General features: G+C 46.9%; 1 protein-coding gene across 16 annotated transcripts in view; it reads left to right on the top strand.

The window, feature by feature from the left end:
* AUTS2 (activator of transcription and developmental regulator AUTS2) overlaps nt 1-17,122 on the top strand; it is a 980,474-nt gene that overhangs the window by 418,155 nt on the left and 545,197 nt on the right. For all 16 annotated transcript variants that reach the window (XM_090024889.1, XM_090024895.1, XM_090024898.1 and 13 more), the window contains one exon: nt 11,766-11,867. In XM_090024889.1, the coding sequence (XP_089881015.1) occupies nt 11,766-11,867 (102 nt within the window). The remainder of the gene's footprint in view (nt 1-11,765; nt 11,868-17,122) is intronic.

A 17,122-nucleotide genomic window follows, 5' to 3' on the forward strand; every position in this document is an offset into this window, starting at 1 on the left:
ATTTCAAACTCAGCAAGGCAAAAGAATGCAAAACTGTTTCTGTCTGTGACCCCCTACAGCCAAAATGTGTGCTTTGCTCTGTATTGAATATTTACTTGGATGCTGTTGTAAAAACGTATGAGAAAGCTCTGTCCTGTTGAACTTATGGTTTAGTTTGGAAATGCACAAGAAGTTATGCATGTACCCTGAGGACGTGTGTACCTGTGGGCAGGATTTCCAGCTGACTGTAAACTGATTTAGATAGAAAACCTGGGCCGATGTGGATGCACGTAAAGATACGTACACACCAATGAACAGTGCAGGTAAAGTACTAGACTGCCTTGATACTGGCTGTTCATTTTGAGAGACTTATTAGAAGAAGAGTATTTTAGTGAGGGATACAAAGGAAGACAAAGAGTGTGCTTAACACGCAAGCAGTAGGAGAGTGGCGGGCACGCGAGGTAGAATAGAAAGCTCAGCAGCGCGGAGGGGAAATATTTACAAGAGAAGAACGATTCCATCCGGATAGCCACAAGTCTGGTCAGCTCTTTGCGGACCAGTTAAACCCCCATGAACTTTTCTGGCCCTATTGTCCATGATTCTGTGATATAGAAGCTGCTTGGAGAGAGTGATTGATACAATGGAAAGCTTTGTAAGATGTAATTTTAAAGGCCATATTTCTCACTGTGCAACCATCAAAATGCAAAGGGTCAGAAGAAGCCTGTATTTTTTTGCAATTCAGCTTTTAAAGTATCCTGAAATATGCCTCATTTGTTGAAATTGCCAGCAGCTTTCTGTTTCATACCTTGCTTAATGGGTGTCATAGAATAGAAAGAGTCTTTTACTCTTTATACATTGTATATGGTATGTATGATCTAGGCTTGTATGAGTTTATGCCAGGTTTATCTTTGATTTCTGTATAAACAGTATGGAAAAAAAGATGGGCTCCATTCTCTATACAACTTAGATAAAATAGAGCTACTTCAAAATATCTTTGGACTTGATGCAGGTTTGAAGTTGCTCGAGCGCATAATGAAGGAGAGAAGGATTCAGGAATTTATTTTTTCCCCGTTCCTTACGACAAGTCTACTTTTTGCCCTACTCTTCACAGAAGTAAGGTCTGATGATGCCACCCACTATCAGTAGAACGTGGAATACCGATCTTAATCCAGACCCATACCTTTTATCACCTTTAAAGCATTTATTATCTAATGCCACATGCTGGTGCTGTAGCAATTTCTTACCTTCAGAAATAGAAAGGGGAGTTAGATTTAAATAATTGAGTCTTTGTAAGAAAATGCGGCCCTTTACCTTTGATTTTGGTACTACTTATTGCTAACCGGACAGACATACACTATTTCTCCCCATTTATTTGTGCAGTTATATAATTTAACACACGTTTATTTGCGTTACATTTTTCTTTTTTTTGAAAAACTGTATTAAAAAGGTGTCTGCTGCTTTCTAAAAAAAATGTCCTAAATAATACTTTTCATGTAAGATAGGATACATGTCAAACTGTATTCAGATCAAAATTATAAGTCAAGTAAAAATTAACAAAAACTGCATTTAAAAATGTTTTTTTCTTAGTTTTAACTAAGTTCATGTATGTCTTTCTTATCAAAGCAAGCTTTGCATGTAAAATACAATGGTTTATGAAACACAGGAATACTGTGCGTAACTGATTGTTTCTTCTCACAGTAGATGGATTAGATTTTCAATGGTATTTATGCAGCTAAAGGAACTGGTGTAAGTGCTTTGTTGAATTTCAGAAGTCCTTCAATTGGTTATTTGTAGGGGTGTGCGAAACAGGTCACGTTCGATTTGGATTTGGCACTGCTCATTTGTCTCTTGGGATCAATGTCCCTCTGAATCCAAAGCGAATACTTCCCACTTTGCACAGGCCTACCAAATACACTGTAGCATGTTGCTATTAGCAGATTCGAATCGCTGTCCCGATTTTGATTTGGTCGAATCCAGAGATATTCGTCGGCGAATCTTATTCGGCCATAGACTATGCAGGCAGGCAGTGCTGGCGGGAGCAGCTGGACCGGCTCTGGCTTGAGATGGCAGCCTTGGGAGAAGCCACGGCTTGTCCAGCTGCCCCCCAGGCTGCCCCCCCTCCCTCCCCTGGACAAGGCAGGCAGTGCTGGCCTTGCTGGCAGAAGCTAGGGGCTGAGCAAAATGATTGGGGAGCGAGGGAATGAAACCAGGAACTGGAGAATTGAACCGGGAGCTGGGGGGAAGTCCCTGTTCATTCCCCTAGTCCCTGATCATTTCCCCCCAGTTCCCGGTTCGATTCCCCCAGCTCCCCGATCATTATCCCTAGCCCATGTGGCTCCTCCCGGGGTTGCCAGCACTGCCTGCCTCATCCCAGCAGGGGAGCAGCTGGACAAACCGTGGCTTGAACCGGCAGCTCAAGGAGAAGCCGCGGGGAATGGTTGGGAACTGGGGGATCGAGCTGGGGGGAAGCCTCTGTTTGTTCCCCCAGTTCTCAGTTCACTTCCCCAGTTCTCAGTTCACTTCCCCAGTTCCCAGTTCAGTCCCCCAGCTCCCAGTTCAGTCCCCCAGCTCCCCAGTCATTCCCCACAGCCCCTGGGGCTTCTTCCAGGCCTGCCAGCACTTCCTGCCTTGCCCTGGCAGGGGAGCAGCTGGACAAGCAGCCGGAAAAGCCATGGCTTGAGCCAGCAGCTAGATGAGCCATGGCTTCTCCCAGGGTTGCCTGCTTAAGCAGGGGCTCGTCCGGTTGCTCTTCCAGCTGCTCCTGCCGGCACTGCCTTGTGCCTGCCCATACAGTCGATGGCTGAATCTCTACATTTCTTCAAATCTCTCTGAATTGATTCAGAGTCTTCTGATTTGATTTGGAGAGATTAACGGGTCTCCCGATTTGATTCGGAGATTCGGCTGCCGAATTGGGCCAAATCTCCTCCAAAGTGAATCGGCTACCAAAGCTTCACACAGCCCTAGTATTTGGTCATATCTTTTGAGAGCTCCTGGAAACGAAAGGCAGCTGCGCAACATGGTTCTCAATTTGTAACACGAATATACCCTGAAAAAGTGTGCTGTCACAATTGCCCTATACAATGCACTGATTGAATCTGAGCCTCTGGTGTTTGTCTCCAGTGGTTGCTTTTAGACTATGAAAGACTGAGTGATTTTGGGGTGTAAGATACTGAAATAGCTCTTCGTCAGGCTGCTGTCCTGTAGTTGCGCACTGGAGTGCTTTGACTTAAACCACAGCCCCATTGGCTTAAATGAAAAGGAATAACCAAGCGCGAGTGTGCTGGGAAGTCATGTTAACTGGGGAATGCACTTCCAGCATCTTGCTCGACCATAGTCTGGATGAGTTAAGAGGGTGGATCTGGTACAAGGCCAACCTGTTTTTGTTTTTTGTTTTTTCCTTTCCAAGCCTTTTCTGGGAGGAGCACAGAGGTAGCCGTGCAGTTGAGGCTGGATGTATTGTTTTTATTTCTTTTGATTTTATAATAGGACACGCAGGCCCTGACTTGGTTTATGCAGGTACCAATAGCAGTCCATTATAGGCCATTATATTATTCTGCAGTTGGCAAATAACAAAAATCCACAGTCACGGTTGCAACCTGAATGCATACAAGTCCATTTTAATCGCGAAGCACTGAACTGAAGAGCATGTTTGCCCTGGTAGAAGTTGAACGGAAAGACTTTTTCATTGCCTTGCCCATGCAAAAGCTGTTTAAATAGAGAACGACAGGCAGAACGGAAAGCCTGATTCCATTCCCCCCAGGAAGGTTATTCTATCCCTTGGGAAGCAGGTGCCCCTTCCTCTAGGGCTCAGGTAAAGGCTTAGCTTGCTGGCTGAACTATAATGGGTGGAGATGTTGTTATTCATCATTTCAAAGTACAACGTAGTGAAATAATCCTTTAATTCCAGATGGTGCAGAAACTCGGGCACCTCAGTACTGTACCCTTGCATGAATTCACTGCTGCCAAATGGCACGGGGTTTAAATTTTAAGAAATAAATAAAAAATGTAGCTTCGAAGAGCAGCATCAGGGTGTTTTTGACACTGCATATAATCTCTGTGGAAAAAGGCTTTCACTAAACTCTCTGTGGCTTTATTTATTTTGCTTTTTGTTGGATCCTAACCAGGCATTGCTACTATTGCATTATATAAAAAGTGGCTCAGCGAGTTAGCAAAATAAACTCAGTTCTTGAGAGGTTGTTGTACACTGTAGTTGTTTTTCCCTCCCGTCCACTACAACAGTTATCTTTATCCTCTGTTCTCATGTTCACAAACAACATGGATTTGTATTTCTAGGATGCTAACTTAACATCTGGAGTAGTTTTTCCTGTTATAAATACTGTTAAGTTTGTGTGATTAAGGCCACCTTCTGTCTTTAACTTCTGCATCAGCTAAGCCTTTTCAAGCAAATATAGAGCTTCTTCTCTGTGGACAAGGTTGGATATTTCCTCTTTCACTGCTCCAGAGCGGATGGGGAATGCCCATTACTTCATATAATTTACAGGATTATCTTCTGCTGAATCCCAGCCCAGTGCCTTAGCCAAATTCCTGTCCCCTCTCAGTCTCCCTCCTTCCTTGTTAGTTTTAAATAGAGTGCAGGTATCTGGGAATTTACCGTGCTGTTTGCAGCCACTTTAGCAGTCCTTGCCCTCTGCTCAACACGGCCTACACTGCCATTGCAGATTAGCAGGGTTTGAAGCCTGCTCTCAACGTGCCAGCCATCAGTGGTCCTGGTGTAGTCTTCTGGTAGATGGGAATAACGAGGGCCCTTTTCATGTAGCTTTGCCCCCTGCACTAGATGGTAGGAGAAAAACTGAGATGACAACTATAGCAACTCTGTGCCACCTGAGACGTTAGGGGGATCCTTGTGGGATGGGGAGAAGTCATTTGAGGGTAGCTTTGTGCTGCCAAACCATGGCACACAACTTGTACAGCAGAGATGCAGTTCTAGCCTTTTATTTGCAGCCCTTTTTTCCTGGGCCTATATCAACCTCAACTAGCCGAAACTTTGTAAATAGACTGGGGGGGGGGAGATATTGTCTCTCCTTGCAAACTGTTTTCCTGTGTGTAACTTTAGGTTTCTTTACAGAGAACATTGGGCTCATTTCCACTTGGTTTGTTTAAAGTAGCATACACTTGGATACTTTTTAGAATAAAAAAGAAGCCCTCAACAGTTTTCTCCAAGGAAAGCTCTGCTTGGAAAAACAGAAAGGAAAATGAGGAGAGAAGATAAATCTTACCTTGGACTCCTTTCTGAATTTGCTTTATAGCCTACACAATTCACTTTATTCTTTCCGAGTTCCAGGCTCAGATATCTTGATCGTATCCTCTTACTTTCTGTAAATTGTGTCTGGAAAAATGACACCTGCTGGGCTGGTCTTCTTTTCCTGTAACTGCCTGGAACTTGTAGCATAAGGGAAGAATTATAAAAATGAGCAATGTTGCTAAGTATAGGTTGAAAGCTGTGCCTCAGATGAATAAAGTTTCTGTTAAGCTCTGGGGTGACTGGAGTTTGGGTCTTCAGCAAGAACAATGAAAACCGCGAGAGAAAAATCTCCTGAATGCATAGTGAAGATGGTTATATAATTTAATCCAAGTTCAGATGTCTGAAGGACTGATTTGAGTCTAGCACAGATACAACTGTAACTGTTTTTATTACCGGGCTTACATTGTCGAAAGGTGTGTTTTAAATGTTTTGGTGCATTTTCTTTCACTGTGAGGTGAACTGAGTATAGATGCCGATGTTGCTATTGTAAGGTGTTCCCGTGATTAAACCGCAGGCCACGAAGATGCTCAGTAAAATGGGTACTGAAAATCTGAGTGTAAAAATGCATCTTCTATGCAAAGAACTGCTACTACAAATCTTCAAGCCCCAGTTGTCCTCCATCATCATGCAACTGTTGACATCAGACAGAGCCAGTGAAAGTGGGTCTGTTTTTCTTAGGATAGTTACATTTTAAACCTGAGGCCATAACATTGCAGTACATCTTGGTTTTTAGGTAAGAGCTGCCAGTTTTATATAGGAAGGAGTAGTTATGCTCCACAAAACAGCTCCATTAGATCGGTGTGATGAGGCATTACATTTGAAGTAAAGTTCTGTTTATCTGGGATCCTTCTGGCTTAGCAACAGTGTTTAGTACAGGTATAATATACTTTGTACAATACTTTAGTCAAGGTACAATAACTGTAAGCAGTTAGCTTACAGTTAGGTTTTGGTACTGTTGGCTGGCAGAGAGGCCCAGGAACTTTCCCTTTTTTACCCAATCTATGTCAGCAAAGTGAGAACGGCCTGTATCGGGCTGGCTGACTGAATGAACAAAGGTTTTATCTTTTTTTCTGGTTTGCAACATCCGTTCCAGCTCTTGAGAGTGCTGCTTGCCGCCCCACTAACTGAGAGCATTCAGTGCCTGGCTAGCTCATCTTTCAAGAGCATGAATGAATTGCTTCATTGGCAGTAAGGTGTGAAGGGGAGTTTTCCCCATTCTTCTCTTCCACTTTTTCAGCCTCATGAGCTTAATCTGTTCATGGGCACATACCTGAGCCGTAGTCTACGCTCTATTGCAAAGTTACAGGGCCGGATCATTCACCTGGGGTAGAGTGGCATATCTTGATTTGGGTTAAATCACTGGAGATCAGATCATCTCTACTCAGAGGAAAAAACCGCCCACCCCACCTCCCCCCTGCTCCCCTTTCTTACAGTGTTAGCTCTGTGACTCCTGAGGGGATACCATAAGCTCAGGAAATGAATGCACTAGGACTATTCAAAAGTTCGAAGCCTTCCACAGTAAACGTGCATGTTTAGTCTTATATCTTAAGATGTATATGAAGAAATAATAGATAAGAATGGAAGTCAGCTCTAAAATAGCTTCTGTCTGCCAGGAGTCTCAAAGTATTTTCAGAGAGAGTAAGTAACAACATCCCCGTTTTACAGATGAGGGAAGTGAGGCACCGAGGTGAAGCAATGAGTATATTCCAGGTCAGTGGTGGAGCTGTGAATAGAAAACGAGGTCTCATCACAGCTCCCAGCTGCCAGCCCTGTCTGTTGGGCCACGCTGTCTTCCTTTAACAAGAGTAAAATGTATTCTGGTACCTGGGCAAGTGAGCTTCTCGAGGTGCGTACCTTTTAAAGCAGCAAATGAGCTGTTTCTGGGAAAATCCGCTCGTCTTGGCAGAGAGCTGAAGAGAAGAAACCAAATGAGATTGAAGGTGAAATGCCTTCACAGCTGGAATTATAAATTGCAGAGCACCTAGAGATACTTGCAATCTGTATTTGTCCAAATGGCGATAGGGGTGGGGAGGGGAGAACTGACAATCTTCTGCTAGGGCACAAATGTAATGGTATTTCCTGTGATGCACCCACTAGGAGAGAAGAACGGATAGAAAGAGAGAGAGAAACTGTCCGCTTGCATGCGTGCATGGAAAATCCTGCAGCATTTTTTTGGGTGGGGATGGGGGTGAAATGAGCCAAAAATCAAGAACAAAATGTGAAATAAATACCAAAAAAAAAAAAGAAGAAATTAAAAAAGATCTGCATTGCTGATCAAGAGGTTGTTCTGTGAGCTGAGACTCCTTGGTTTCTGTCCCTGAAACCAAAAAGAATTGTAAGTGTCATATGAAGCTGCGATTCTTAGTCCCTTAGATTCAGAGCAGATTGGTAGTGATATGAGCTTTCTATCCACATTAGAGATGCACGGTGAAATGATGAAAAGCTCAGTTGAATCTCTAAAAAGATGCATGAGTAGCAGCGGTGAGCAACAAGTAGTGGATCCACAAATAATTGCACCCAGCAAAAAGAGGGTTTACACTTTTGCTGTGCTTTTAAGAATCTGGCTTTTGGGCTCTATCCTCCTATTCATGTAGTAGCTGTGAGTCTCTGTCACCTTGAATTTATTCAGTAGTTGAAAGAATTAAGTTGAGTTGTGTAGTAATTACTTAGAATTGATTGTGAATACCTCTGTTCATATATTTGGTATTCATTCTTTGAACTGTTGGGAGGTTGTGATTTTGATTAGATAAATTACAAAGTACTTTCTCTGCATGCATTTCTAATGCAGATACTCGGGCATGTGATTGAGAATTCAGTTTTTGAAACTAAACTTCTGGGTTTCCAATCCGTCTGCTACAAATGTTTGTGTCACTAGAAATCTGTCATGCCAATAGTCTCAGAAAAGCCAACACAAGAGGGGTCCGCAGGACAAAAGCCAATTATTTTGTAAATTCAAGCAATTGGAAGTACAATGTATATGAGTAAAGTTATGGGGTTTTTTCACTGTTCACTCAGATCTCCTAAAATCTGCCTCAACCGTAGACAGCAGTCTGTTCGTATCAGGACGTTGATTGGGACTTGTATGATCTACGCCATTGGAAAAGGGCACGATGCATTTGCAAATGCATAAAAAGAATGGGGGTTTCTCGATTACTTTCATGACTATAGAGATGAATCCTCATTATGAGCCAGTTTGAAATGCAAGAAAAATGTGCTAGCTGACAAATAATGTTGGCTGATGAATATGTAGGACAGCCAAGGGGCTTTTAAAGAACTAAGTGACGATCTTAAACTCCAGTTTTGCAAAGGCATCCCATGGAGTTCTCAACTGGTCTTAGACCCTTAATGTTTTTAGATTGTAAATACTAAATCCAGCATCCCTCCTGCACAAGATTAGGCTTGGGGGCCTTGATGACCATAGCAGTCTTGGTGGTGTGAGCACTTTTGACCTAAATGTGTCTGTCTTTCTGTCCTTTGCTTACAAGTTCCTTAGGGCAACTTGTGCAGCCTCCTATTGCTTTGTGGCAAGCCGAAATACACACAGGCAACTTAGGGCCCCAGTAGAAGGGGCAGTTAAAGGCATGGTGGGACCCGATGTACAATCCCACAATTGCACTTCCTGCCACACAGGCGTGGCAGGAGGCATGCTTGCGGGATCACGGATCAGATCCCATTGCTCCTTATTGCAAGCTCAAGGGGAGCCAGAATTGTGATCCTGGGCTCCCCCTGCACCTGCACCAGCACCAGCACCAGCACCTCTCATGGCCGGGGTGGACCTAGTGCTGGAGGCTGGATCAGTTGAGGGGAGCTCCCAGCCATAGGGGTGTAGTGGAGCCCTCTGATGGTCTTGGAGCTGCAATCAGCTGATCAACACTCAGCCTCAGGAGTTGAGGAAATTAAGGGCTCCCATGGGCCCCAATCAGCCTGGCCACACATTCAGTTAATTGTGCGGTAGGAACCACCCACAAGGGTGTTACCAAGGGATCTGGATTTTCCATTTGCATGGAAAAATGTAGTTTTTCTCCTTTAAAGGAGAAAAACATGGGAAACCATGGGTTTCCCCTTGCAGGCTAGAACGCTGGTTGGGGCTGGGGAAGCAGGACACGGGGTGCCATACACATGCATCCCCACCCACCCACCCACCCAGGCAGTGATGGAGAGTAGCTCCCCCAGCTTCCTGCAGGTGAGGATGGGGGCCCTATGGTGAGGGAGGGAGTGGGGCAGAGTTGGCGTCTGGAGCTGGGGGTGCTGCACAGCCAGCTCGCTGCTTAGGGCTGGGGTGGGAATGCCCAGCCGGGGTGTGGGATGGAGCCACAGGTGGCTTGTCCAGGAGGGCAGCAAGGGGGCTGGTACTCCTGGGGAGGGAAGTATGGGGGCGGGGGCCATGTGCCCCCCCAGATTTGTGCACAGAGCAGGGACAGATGTGGGCTGCCTGCTGTAGGCTTGGGGCTCCCTGCCTTGCTGCTGTCTCCCTGGGAGCCTCTTCAGCCCAGCAAGTGGGACCTGGCGTGGCAGGGCAGAGATGCTTGGGGTTGCTGCTGGGACCCTGCACCAGCCACACCAGGAGGGCAGCAGGGCAGGGAGCCTCACGTTCGCTCCCACTGTGCCCTGGATGCAATAGGCTCCCATGCAGCGACTGGGCTTAGGCACTTCTGGGGAGGACAATGGGTTGAAGGTCCTGGAGGGGCACCAGCAGAGCTGGGAGGGTGGGGGACTGCGTGGGGAGTGAGGGGCCACCGGCAGGGCTGGGGGGCTGTGCATGGGGAGTGAAGGGCACTGGCATAGGCAGAGGCAGGGCTCTGGCACATCAGGGCTGCTCAGCACCCCAAAGCAGGAGGGGCAGCCACAGCTGGACTTGTGTTCTGGTGAGCAAAGGTGTAGGGGAAGCTCTGATTTCCTACGGGAAAAAACCCCCTCAAATCAAATGCCAAAATGTATAGGTGTTTAGAATATTTTATTATAATGATTGAGGTACTGGTAGGCCTCAATTGCTTAAACTGGTAAATATATCAATAAAACATTGTGTTCAACTGATATCTATACATATCTGTATATATATTTATATACACACTAGGGATTCATTTTAATTACAGAAAAATGTGGATGGTGGGGGTTAAATCAGAATTAGGGATTATTAAGCAAAAAAACCCCCAGGATCCCTGGTTTTTTACATGCATGTTATCGGGATGCACCAATAAAAAACTTTTTGGCTGAAACCAATGGCTGATTGTTAACAAGCCATATTGGCTGATACCGATCTGATAGCTGGTAGGCAGCCTGACAGCTTGAAGAGCAACTTTGGGCTGGTAAGTCTGTGGGGGAGGGAAGTGGCATGGGGGGAGCAGATCAAGGCCCCCACGGTGAGGGCAGGAATGGGACAGGGGCAGGCACAGCCCAGCCAGGGTGGAGTGCAGGACAAAAATGCAAGTGGCTCATCCAGGCGGCAGGGAGGGGTGGCTTCCTACCACTGTATGCACCCCCGGGGGAGGCGTGGGGGGCATGCAGCCCACCTGGATTTGTGCATGGGGTGAGGGGGCACTGTGGGCTTGGGGCCAGGGCGTGAGTTGGCCTCTTCCTGATGGGTGGGGGTAGGCAAGGGTAGGCAATGGTGTTGGGAAGGAGGGCTATTCAGGGGCTATGGCAAATTTTGAGGTGGCCATAGCACACTGTATAGCCCAGCACTGGTGTTGCCCACCCCACTTGCACCGAGCACAGCCCCAGCCCAGCCCCCCTGCTGGGAAGAGGCTGACACAGCCCCTGGCCCTGAGCCTGCAGCAGGCAGCCCGCCATCACCCTGTGCACAAACCAGGGGCACATGCCCCCCCATGCCTCCCCCAGTGTGCGCACAGCTGTGGGGAGCTGCCCCACTTCCACCCTGAATGGCTACCCACAGCTATGTCCCATGCCCTGCCCTGCCCCTGCTGGACAGCCTCTGCCCCTGCCCCAGCCCCATTCCCTCCCTCATTGTGTGGGCCTTCATCTGCCCTCCCCCTTCCCCCATACCCTTTCCCCGCTGCAGACCTACCAGCCAGATGCTGCTCTCCAAACTGCTGTGCTGCATTCCCGACTGTGCGTGTGCACGCGGCATTTATTGGTGACACTATTGGCTACGCGGGCCAAAAAAAGCTGATTGCCAATGATGCCATTTTTCCTTTAATAGCTGCCAATCCAATATGTACCTTTAATATTTTGTCATAATTTTGTAGCTCATTCCTTGTTTTATCGCACGATTCCTTGCATTAACCTGTGACTGGGTAACTGCTTAGGACGCGATTAATCGTTTAATCATGTCTTAAGTGTAACCTGCTAGACAAGGAGCTACCACCGCGCTTCGGTTTGGCCTGGCTAGACCCCGGCCACGCTCAGCCAGGGTGCGTCTTGCCATTGGCAGGACTGCAGGCGACGCAGGAGCGCTGCTCAGAGTAAGCATGGAGGCGAATTGAGGGATAATGGAAAAGAGGAGAAGCCATCCACGCCCATCTAAAGCTCTGCTTCTTGTGTGTGTGTGTTCTCTCTCCTGCAGCTCAAGCCAGGTCAAAACAGTTGCCGAGACAGTGACAGCGAAAGCGCCAGCGGAGAATCGAAAGGTTTCCATCGAAGTAGCTCTCGGGAAAGACTCAGTGACGTAAGTAAAACTTCCGTGGCCAAAGACTGCTTTGATTTATACCTGTCAGCGTTTATTGGAAGGGGTAAGTCTGCACAAAATCCTGGCCTACAGCGGCAAGTAATTCCTAAGCTTCTCCTCACGAGTTCACTGTGAGGCAGCCTAAGCTCTCTTGCCCTGTTACAGGATGAAATACTCTGTAGTAACAGTATCTGTTTGTAGACAGCTTCTCATTTGCAGCCAGTTGAAAGACGGGATTCAATTCATTTTGCTACGTTACAATGCAGTGGGTAGCGAACAATAGTAGCATAGCTTGATAAGTAATACTGTCTTTTTCCCCATTGGGAAAAGATGGAGACCTGTATTTATTGTAGTAAACTTAGTGCTTAGGAAGAGTATGGAGGAGCCTGGGGAAACTCCAGTAATTTTTATCTAGTAAACTGATATAACATGGTCAAGAGTAGCACGAGATTCACCTTTCCTGTTCTGCCAAACCTGCCCGTGAAAGTCGACAACAGTGTCGAGACAGTAGCTGCACGCACCTGCACAAGGGCAGAGTACTAACTGTTCACTGAATGGGCTAGGCATCAGGTATTCAACCCACACCTGTAATAGTGACCGTGGGCACACAACAGACCTACTGTTGCTGTCGTTAGATCAAGTATAATAATCATGGTACCATCAAGTCTAAAAACTTCAGTCATGAGCCAGGACCCCACTGAGCTGTGCGCTGTACAGAGCGGTGTGTGACCTCTTCAAATCTTTTTCTCTTTGCTTGGTCGCACAATTTTATGACTTCATCTCCCCCAAAACCTGGGTCAATTTGTATGGGTCATGGTACTGTTTAAAGTGTATCGTTTAAAGCCTGCCCTTTGTGTAGCCATGGGTAGAGGCTGCTATCAATGCCATAAGATACAATTAGCAGGGAAAAGAAAAAGCTAAGCAGAGAATAGATGGTTTTCTATTTACTTAGATGGTGGTCAGACCCTGGCACTTTTCTGTTTCTGTCATGGCTATGCCCTCCTGTCCCTTCATTGCAGCTTCGAGTAGCACAGCCCTTGTAAAATGAGAACTTTATCATTGCAGAACACTTTTTATCATGGGAACTCGCTGCGCTTTATAGACATCATTTTATTTAGCTTCACACTTCCTTTGAGAGAGGCTGAAAATGGGGACCCTGAAGGATATGTGACCAGTGCTTCACAGTAACACAGGGCACTGTTAATGAAGAACGAGGCAGTCTCAAGCTGAGAGGCAGAGCTTATTGTGTTGCACGTATTGCCGTGCTAACGTGGCTGTTCTGCCTGGTTCAGAAGATAGGGAGCACAGAGCAGGGGCAGTGCGTCTGGGCAAGGTGCTGCCTCACACTGTCTACGCAATTGTCAGTGCTGGCTTTGGGACCAGAACCCAGGCTTCCTGATTCCTACCCCCTATTCTACTGTAGACCCTCTAAAAATGCCTTCACGTTTTCCTGACGCTAAAGATCAGGCCTGTCCAACTAACAGCCTGTTGCCCACAAGTGACCCCAGAGGGATTAAATAGTAGCCCTCAGGTTCACACACATTGGTTACTTCCTCCCCACTGCTGCAGCTGCAGAAGCAGCTATGGTCTCTGGGGTACTTTTCCCTCTGGCTTCCCTTTCCCTGCCTCAGGGGGTAGGGTGGTGCAACATGGCACTGCCTAGGGAACTGGAAAGGTGTGATGCAGCACGGGACCCCATGGCCCAGGGAGCTTAGTGTGAGGCAGGGTACCCAGGCATAAAATGCAGCAGAGAGGGGGGGGCTCTGGGGCACGTGGTGCAGCAGAGAGGGGGGGGCTCTGGGGCACGTGGTGCAGCAGAGAGGGGGGGGCTCTGGGGCACGTGGTGCAGCAGAGAGGGGGGGGCTCTGGGGCACGTGGTGCAGCAGAGGGGGGGGGCTCTGGGGCACGTGGTGCAGCAGAGAGGGGGCAGAGAGGGGGTGGCTCTGGGGCACGTGGTGCAGCAGGGGTGCTCCAAGGTGCACAGGGCAGTGGAGGAGCGGGGTATGCAGTATGTCGGGGTGGGCACTTATTTTGGGCAGAGGGCCGCTTACTGAGTTTCAGCAAGCCATTGAGGGTCACATGACAGGCAGCCTAGGGCAGATAAATATTAATTTTCTAAATTGTTTAGGGGCCCCGTGGGCCAGATAGAATGGCCTGGTGGGCAGCATTTGGCCGCCGGGCTGCATTTTGCCCACCCCTGCAGTATGTGGACCCCGCTGGTGTGGCCCAGGCTGCAGCCCCTGGCCACTTAGAAGTTGGACAGGCAATGAAAGGGAGGGAAACATTTTTGGCTCCCGTTATACAGCCAAGCGCTGATGTGGGGAATCTCACTGTCAGCTAGAGGAGATCTCAGTAAAAACCTTGGTTACATTTTAATTTCTTTTGCTGAAGTTTGATAGTAAGCCTTGTCATGCTTTGATAACATGGTACGGCTTAAGCGTGATTTTTAGGGAGAACCCCGGATTGCTGTCTGGGGCTGCCAGTTCAGTTGAGACTTAACAAGCATGCATGAGATAAATACCTTGTTATCTGGGCCTGTGATGGCCTCCAGCCTTTTTTTCAGATTCTTTCAGTTATGAAAAGTAAATACCATTACACTTTTCTCTTTCAGTCTCGAGCAGAAACCTTGGGTTTTTTTAAAAACTGGCTGTGATGCTTTCCCTTCTAGCAAGGTGTGATCCTGCCTTGAATTGTGTTCTTGTGAACAAACCAAGCTTAATAGCTTCATATAGTTATTGAAAAATAATGCATTTTAAAAGGTGTGGGCTGTCAGAATATCTCCCATTTTTCAATGTTGACTGCCATGAAAATAACAGTAGGTGAAAGCCTCTTGCTTTCTTTCCTTTCTTTCCTTCTTTTGAATCTTCTCCAGAGTTTGAGTTTGGAAAAAATACACTGTGTGTGTACTCACTAGACGATTAAGCTAAGATTTGAAATATTCCATTCAGATTAGCCCGCGAGGTCAGGAAACCAAGACTTGAACTTGCAATGTAATGAATCTTCGCTTCCATAGTCATGCCAAGTTTTAATAGTAGGCATGGCTCCTGCATGGAAGCGTTTAATGGATAGAGTTCGTCTTTTCCAGGCAAATAATCAATTTTCAAATCCCTGTTGTAAGCAAGCTGTTAAAACAAAAATGTTAACTTCATGAGCTTTAATGTGGAGCTAAAATGATGGCTTAGTGATAGACATGGAGAGAGGAAATAGTATAATGAATATCCATTTGCAGACTGACATGTTAGTAGCAGCGTTCCCCCTCCTATCAAATACCTTTCAACTATGCACGGTCTGAATGTGCCCACAGTCCTTGGGTAACGCAGATCGAGACGGAGTGCGTTTACAACAGAAAGCTCCTTCGCAGTCTAATGAGATCCAAACAGGTAATTTGCAGCTCTTGCAAAACCCATGGTCAAAACTGAAAAGAAAAATAGCACAATGCAAAGACCATGTTAAAAAGGAGACTTCTCTCATAATGAGGCGTGATATGTCGTCAGATAGCAGGGAGCGGAGTTGCCCTATGTTCTTGTCAAACGCAAAGCAGCGAAACTAATTTCTGTCACCACCAGACATACACATTCGCTCTCACGCATGCACGCCAGCACACACGTGCACCCGTCTTCAAAAGAATTTAATTAACAGAGCATTTGAACTCTGGTAGATTAGGGACAACGATTTCCTGATTGTTCTATTGCAAGTGTTTGGCAGTGATCTGATAAATCTCAGTGTCTGAGTTTCTTGACCCTTTCTGTATTTCTGCTTCTGTTGTCTCTTTTGGAACGACAACTTGTTTTCCGCTTTCTGGTTAGAGCTGGCTGCAGGGCCCTACAAGAGAAACTGGAGATCTTGGGTACAGGGTGTGGTAGTCAATTTGATCTCGTCAAAATCTTGCCAGTAGCAGAATTCATTCTGCTGAGATTTTACTTGAAGACAAAATGGTGGTGCTTTCTCTTTTCCTAGCTTGGAATACACTCAACCTTTTTTTTCCTTTTGGTTTATTTGTTTGCTTGTTTATTGAATTAAGAGCCTCCCCTCCCCATTTTTAGATTAGTCATGGTTGCCTTCCATGCCTCCATTTGCAGAACAGGTATGGGAGTACTTGGAAAATATTAGTGTACAGAAGCCAGTGAAGCTTGATGGAGGAAATACAGACTCCAAATATTAGCCTGGGAGCTACTGTCCCAGTAATAGTTACTATTACAAAGGGCAGAAAGGTTAACATACTGCAAAACAAAATAACTCCCCCTCTTGTCTTGATCTTGAGCCCTCTGTTCCTGCCCCAACACAGCACTGAAATGCAAACTCAACTTTAAGCACAATGGGCACTTCGAGACGAGCATAGACATGCAGCATGTGGTGCTGCAAACAGGTTTGCACTGGCGCATACCGCACAGTCTGGTGTTCTCCATGCTGCAAGGGGGATATCCAGGAGTGGAAAAAAAAAAAAAACCCACGGGGGGAAAAAAAAAAATGGAGCAACATATGCTTGGCTAGCGCACACTGCTGAAAAATGGAGCCAGGCCACCCAGAGCCACGCTCGGCTGCCAGCCTGGCTCCGCGTGGCAGTATTGCCGTGGCTGCAACCCTGGAAGGCCCCCAGCACCGCATGTAAGGATGCTGGGGCCACCCCAGTGCTGGCCTCAGCCTCCTCTACCCCACCCTGGGGTAACTTGCTATGCAAAGCGCGTGTGGCACAGGCATTCTCCTGGGACAAGAAGCGGCGGTGCGAGATGCACCGAGGAACCAAATGTCCATGCACATCCAGATGTGCCCGATAAGGCTACTGAAGTTGAATATGGGCAATCTTTCCTTCCTCTGCAGCAGGAGAATGATGGCGCACCCAAAAAGCACAGCGGCCAGGAGGGAGGTGATGCGCTTCTGTGGGCTCCCTCAGCCCATCTGCTTCTCCTGACGGGTGTCAGGCTTTCAGTGAGGGGTTAAAAGTAGAGAGTCTAGCTCAGTTGGGTCTTGGCTGTAAGGCAGAACAGGTCTCCAGCTCTTGCTGTGTGCTAGAAGCCTGGTTGTTGCCAGGATTTGACTAGAAACTGCTGCCTGCCAGAGTTTTCCTGTGGGAAGGTAGGCCTGATGTGAGGCTATTGTTTTCATCTGCTATCAGTGACTTGCTCGTGGTTGCTGAATAAGATGGCAGCCATCAAATAAAAACACGCGTCTCCTCTGCACTCACCTGGGAACCATAGAGTGGCCTGTCATGAGCTCAAGAGCGATGAGGTCCCATGAGATAATGTGATGCTTGTTGA

Source organism: Crocodylus siamensis, chromosome 13 (assembly GCF_052110815.1).
Source record: "Crocodylus siamensis isolate JL-2025a chromosome 13, ASM5211081v1, whole genome shotgun sequence".
In the NCBI taxonomy this organism is placed as follows: Eukaryota; Metazoa; Chordata; order Crocodylia; family Crocodylidae; genus Crocodylus; species Crocodylus siamensis.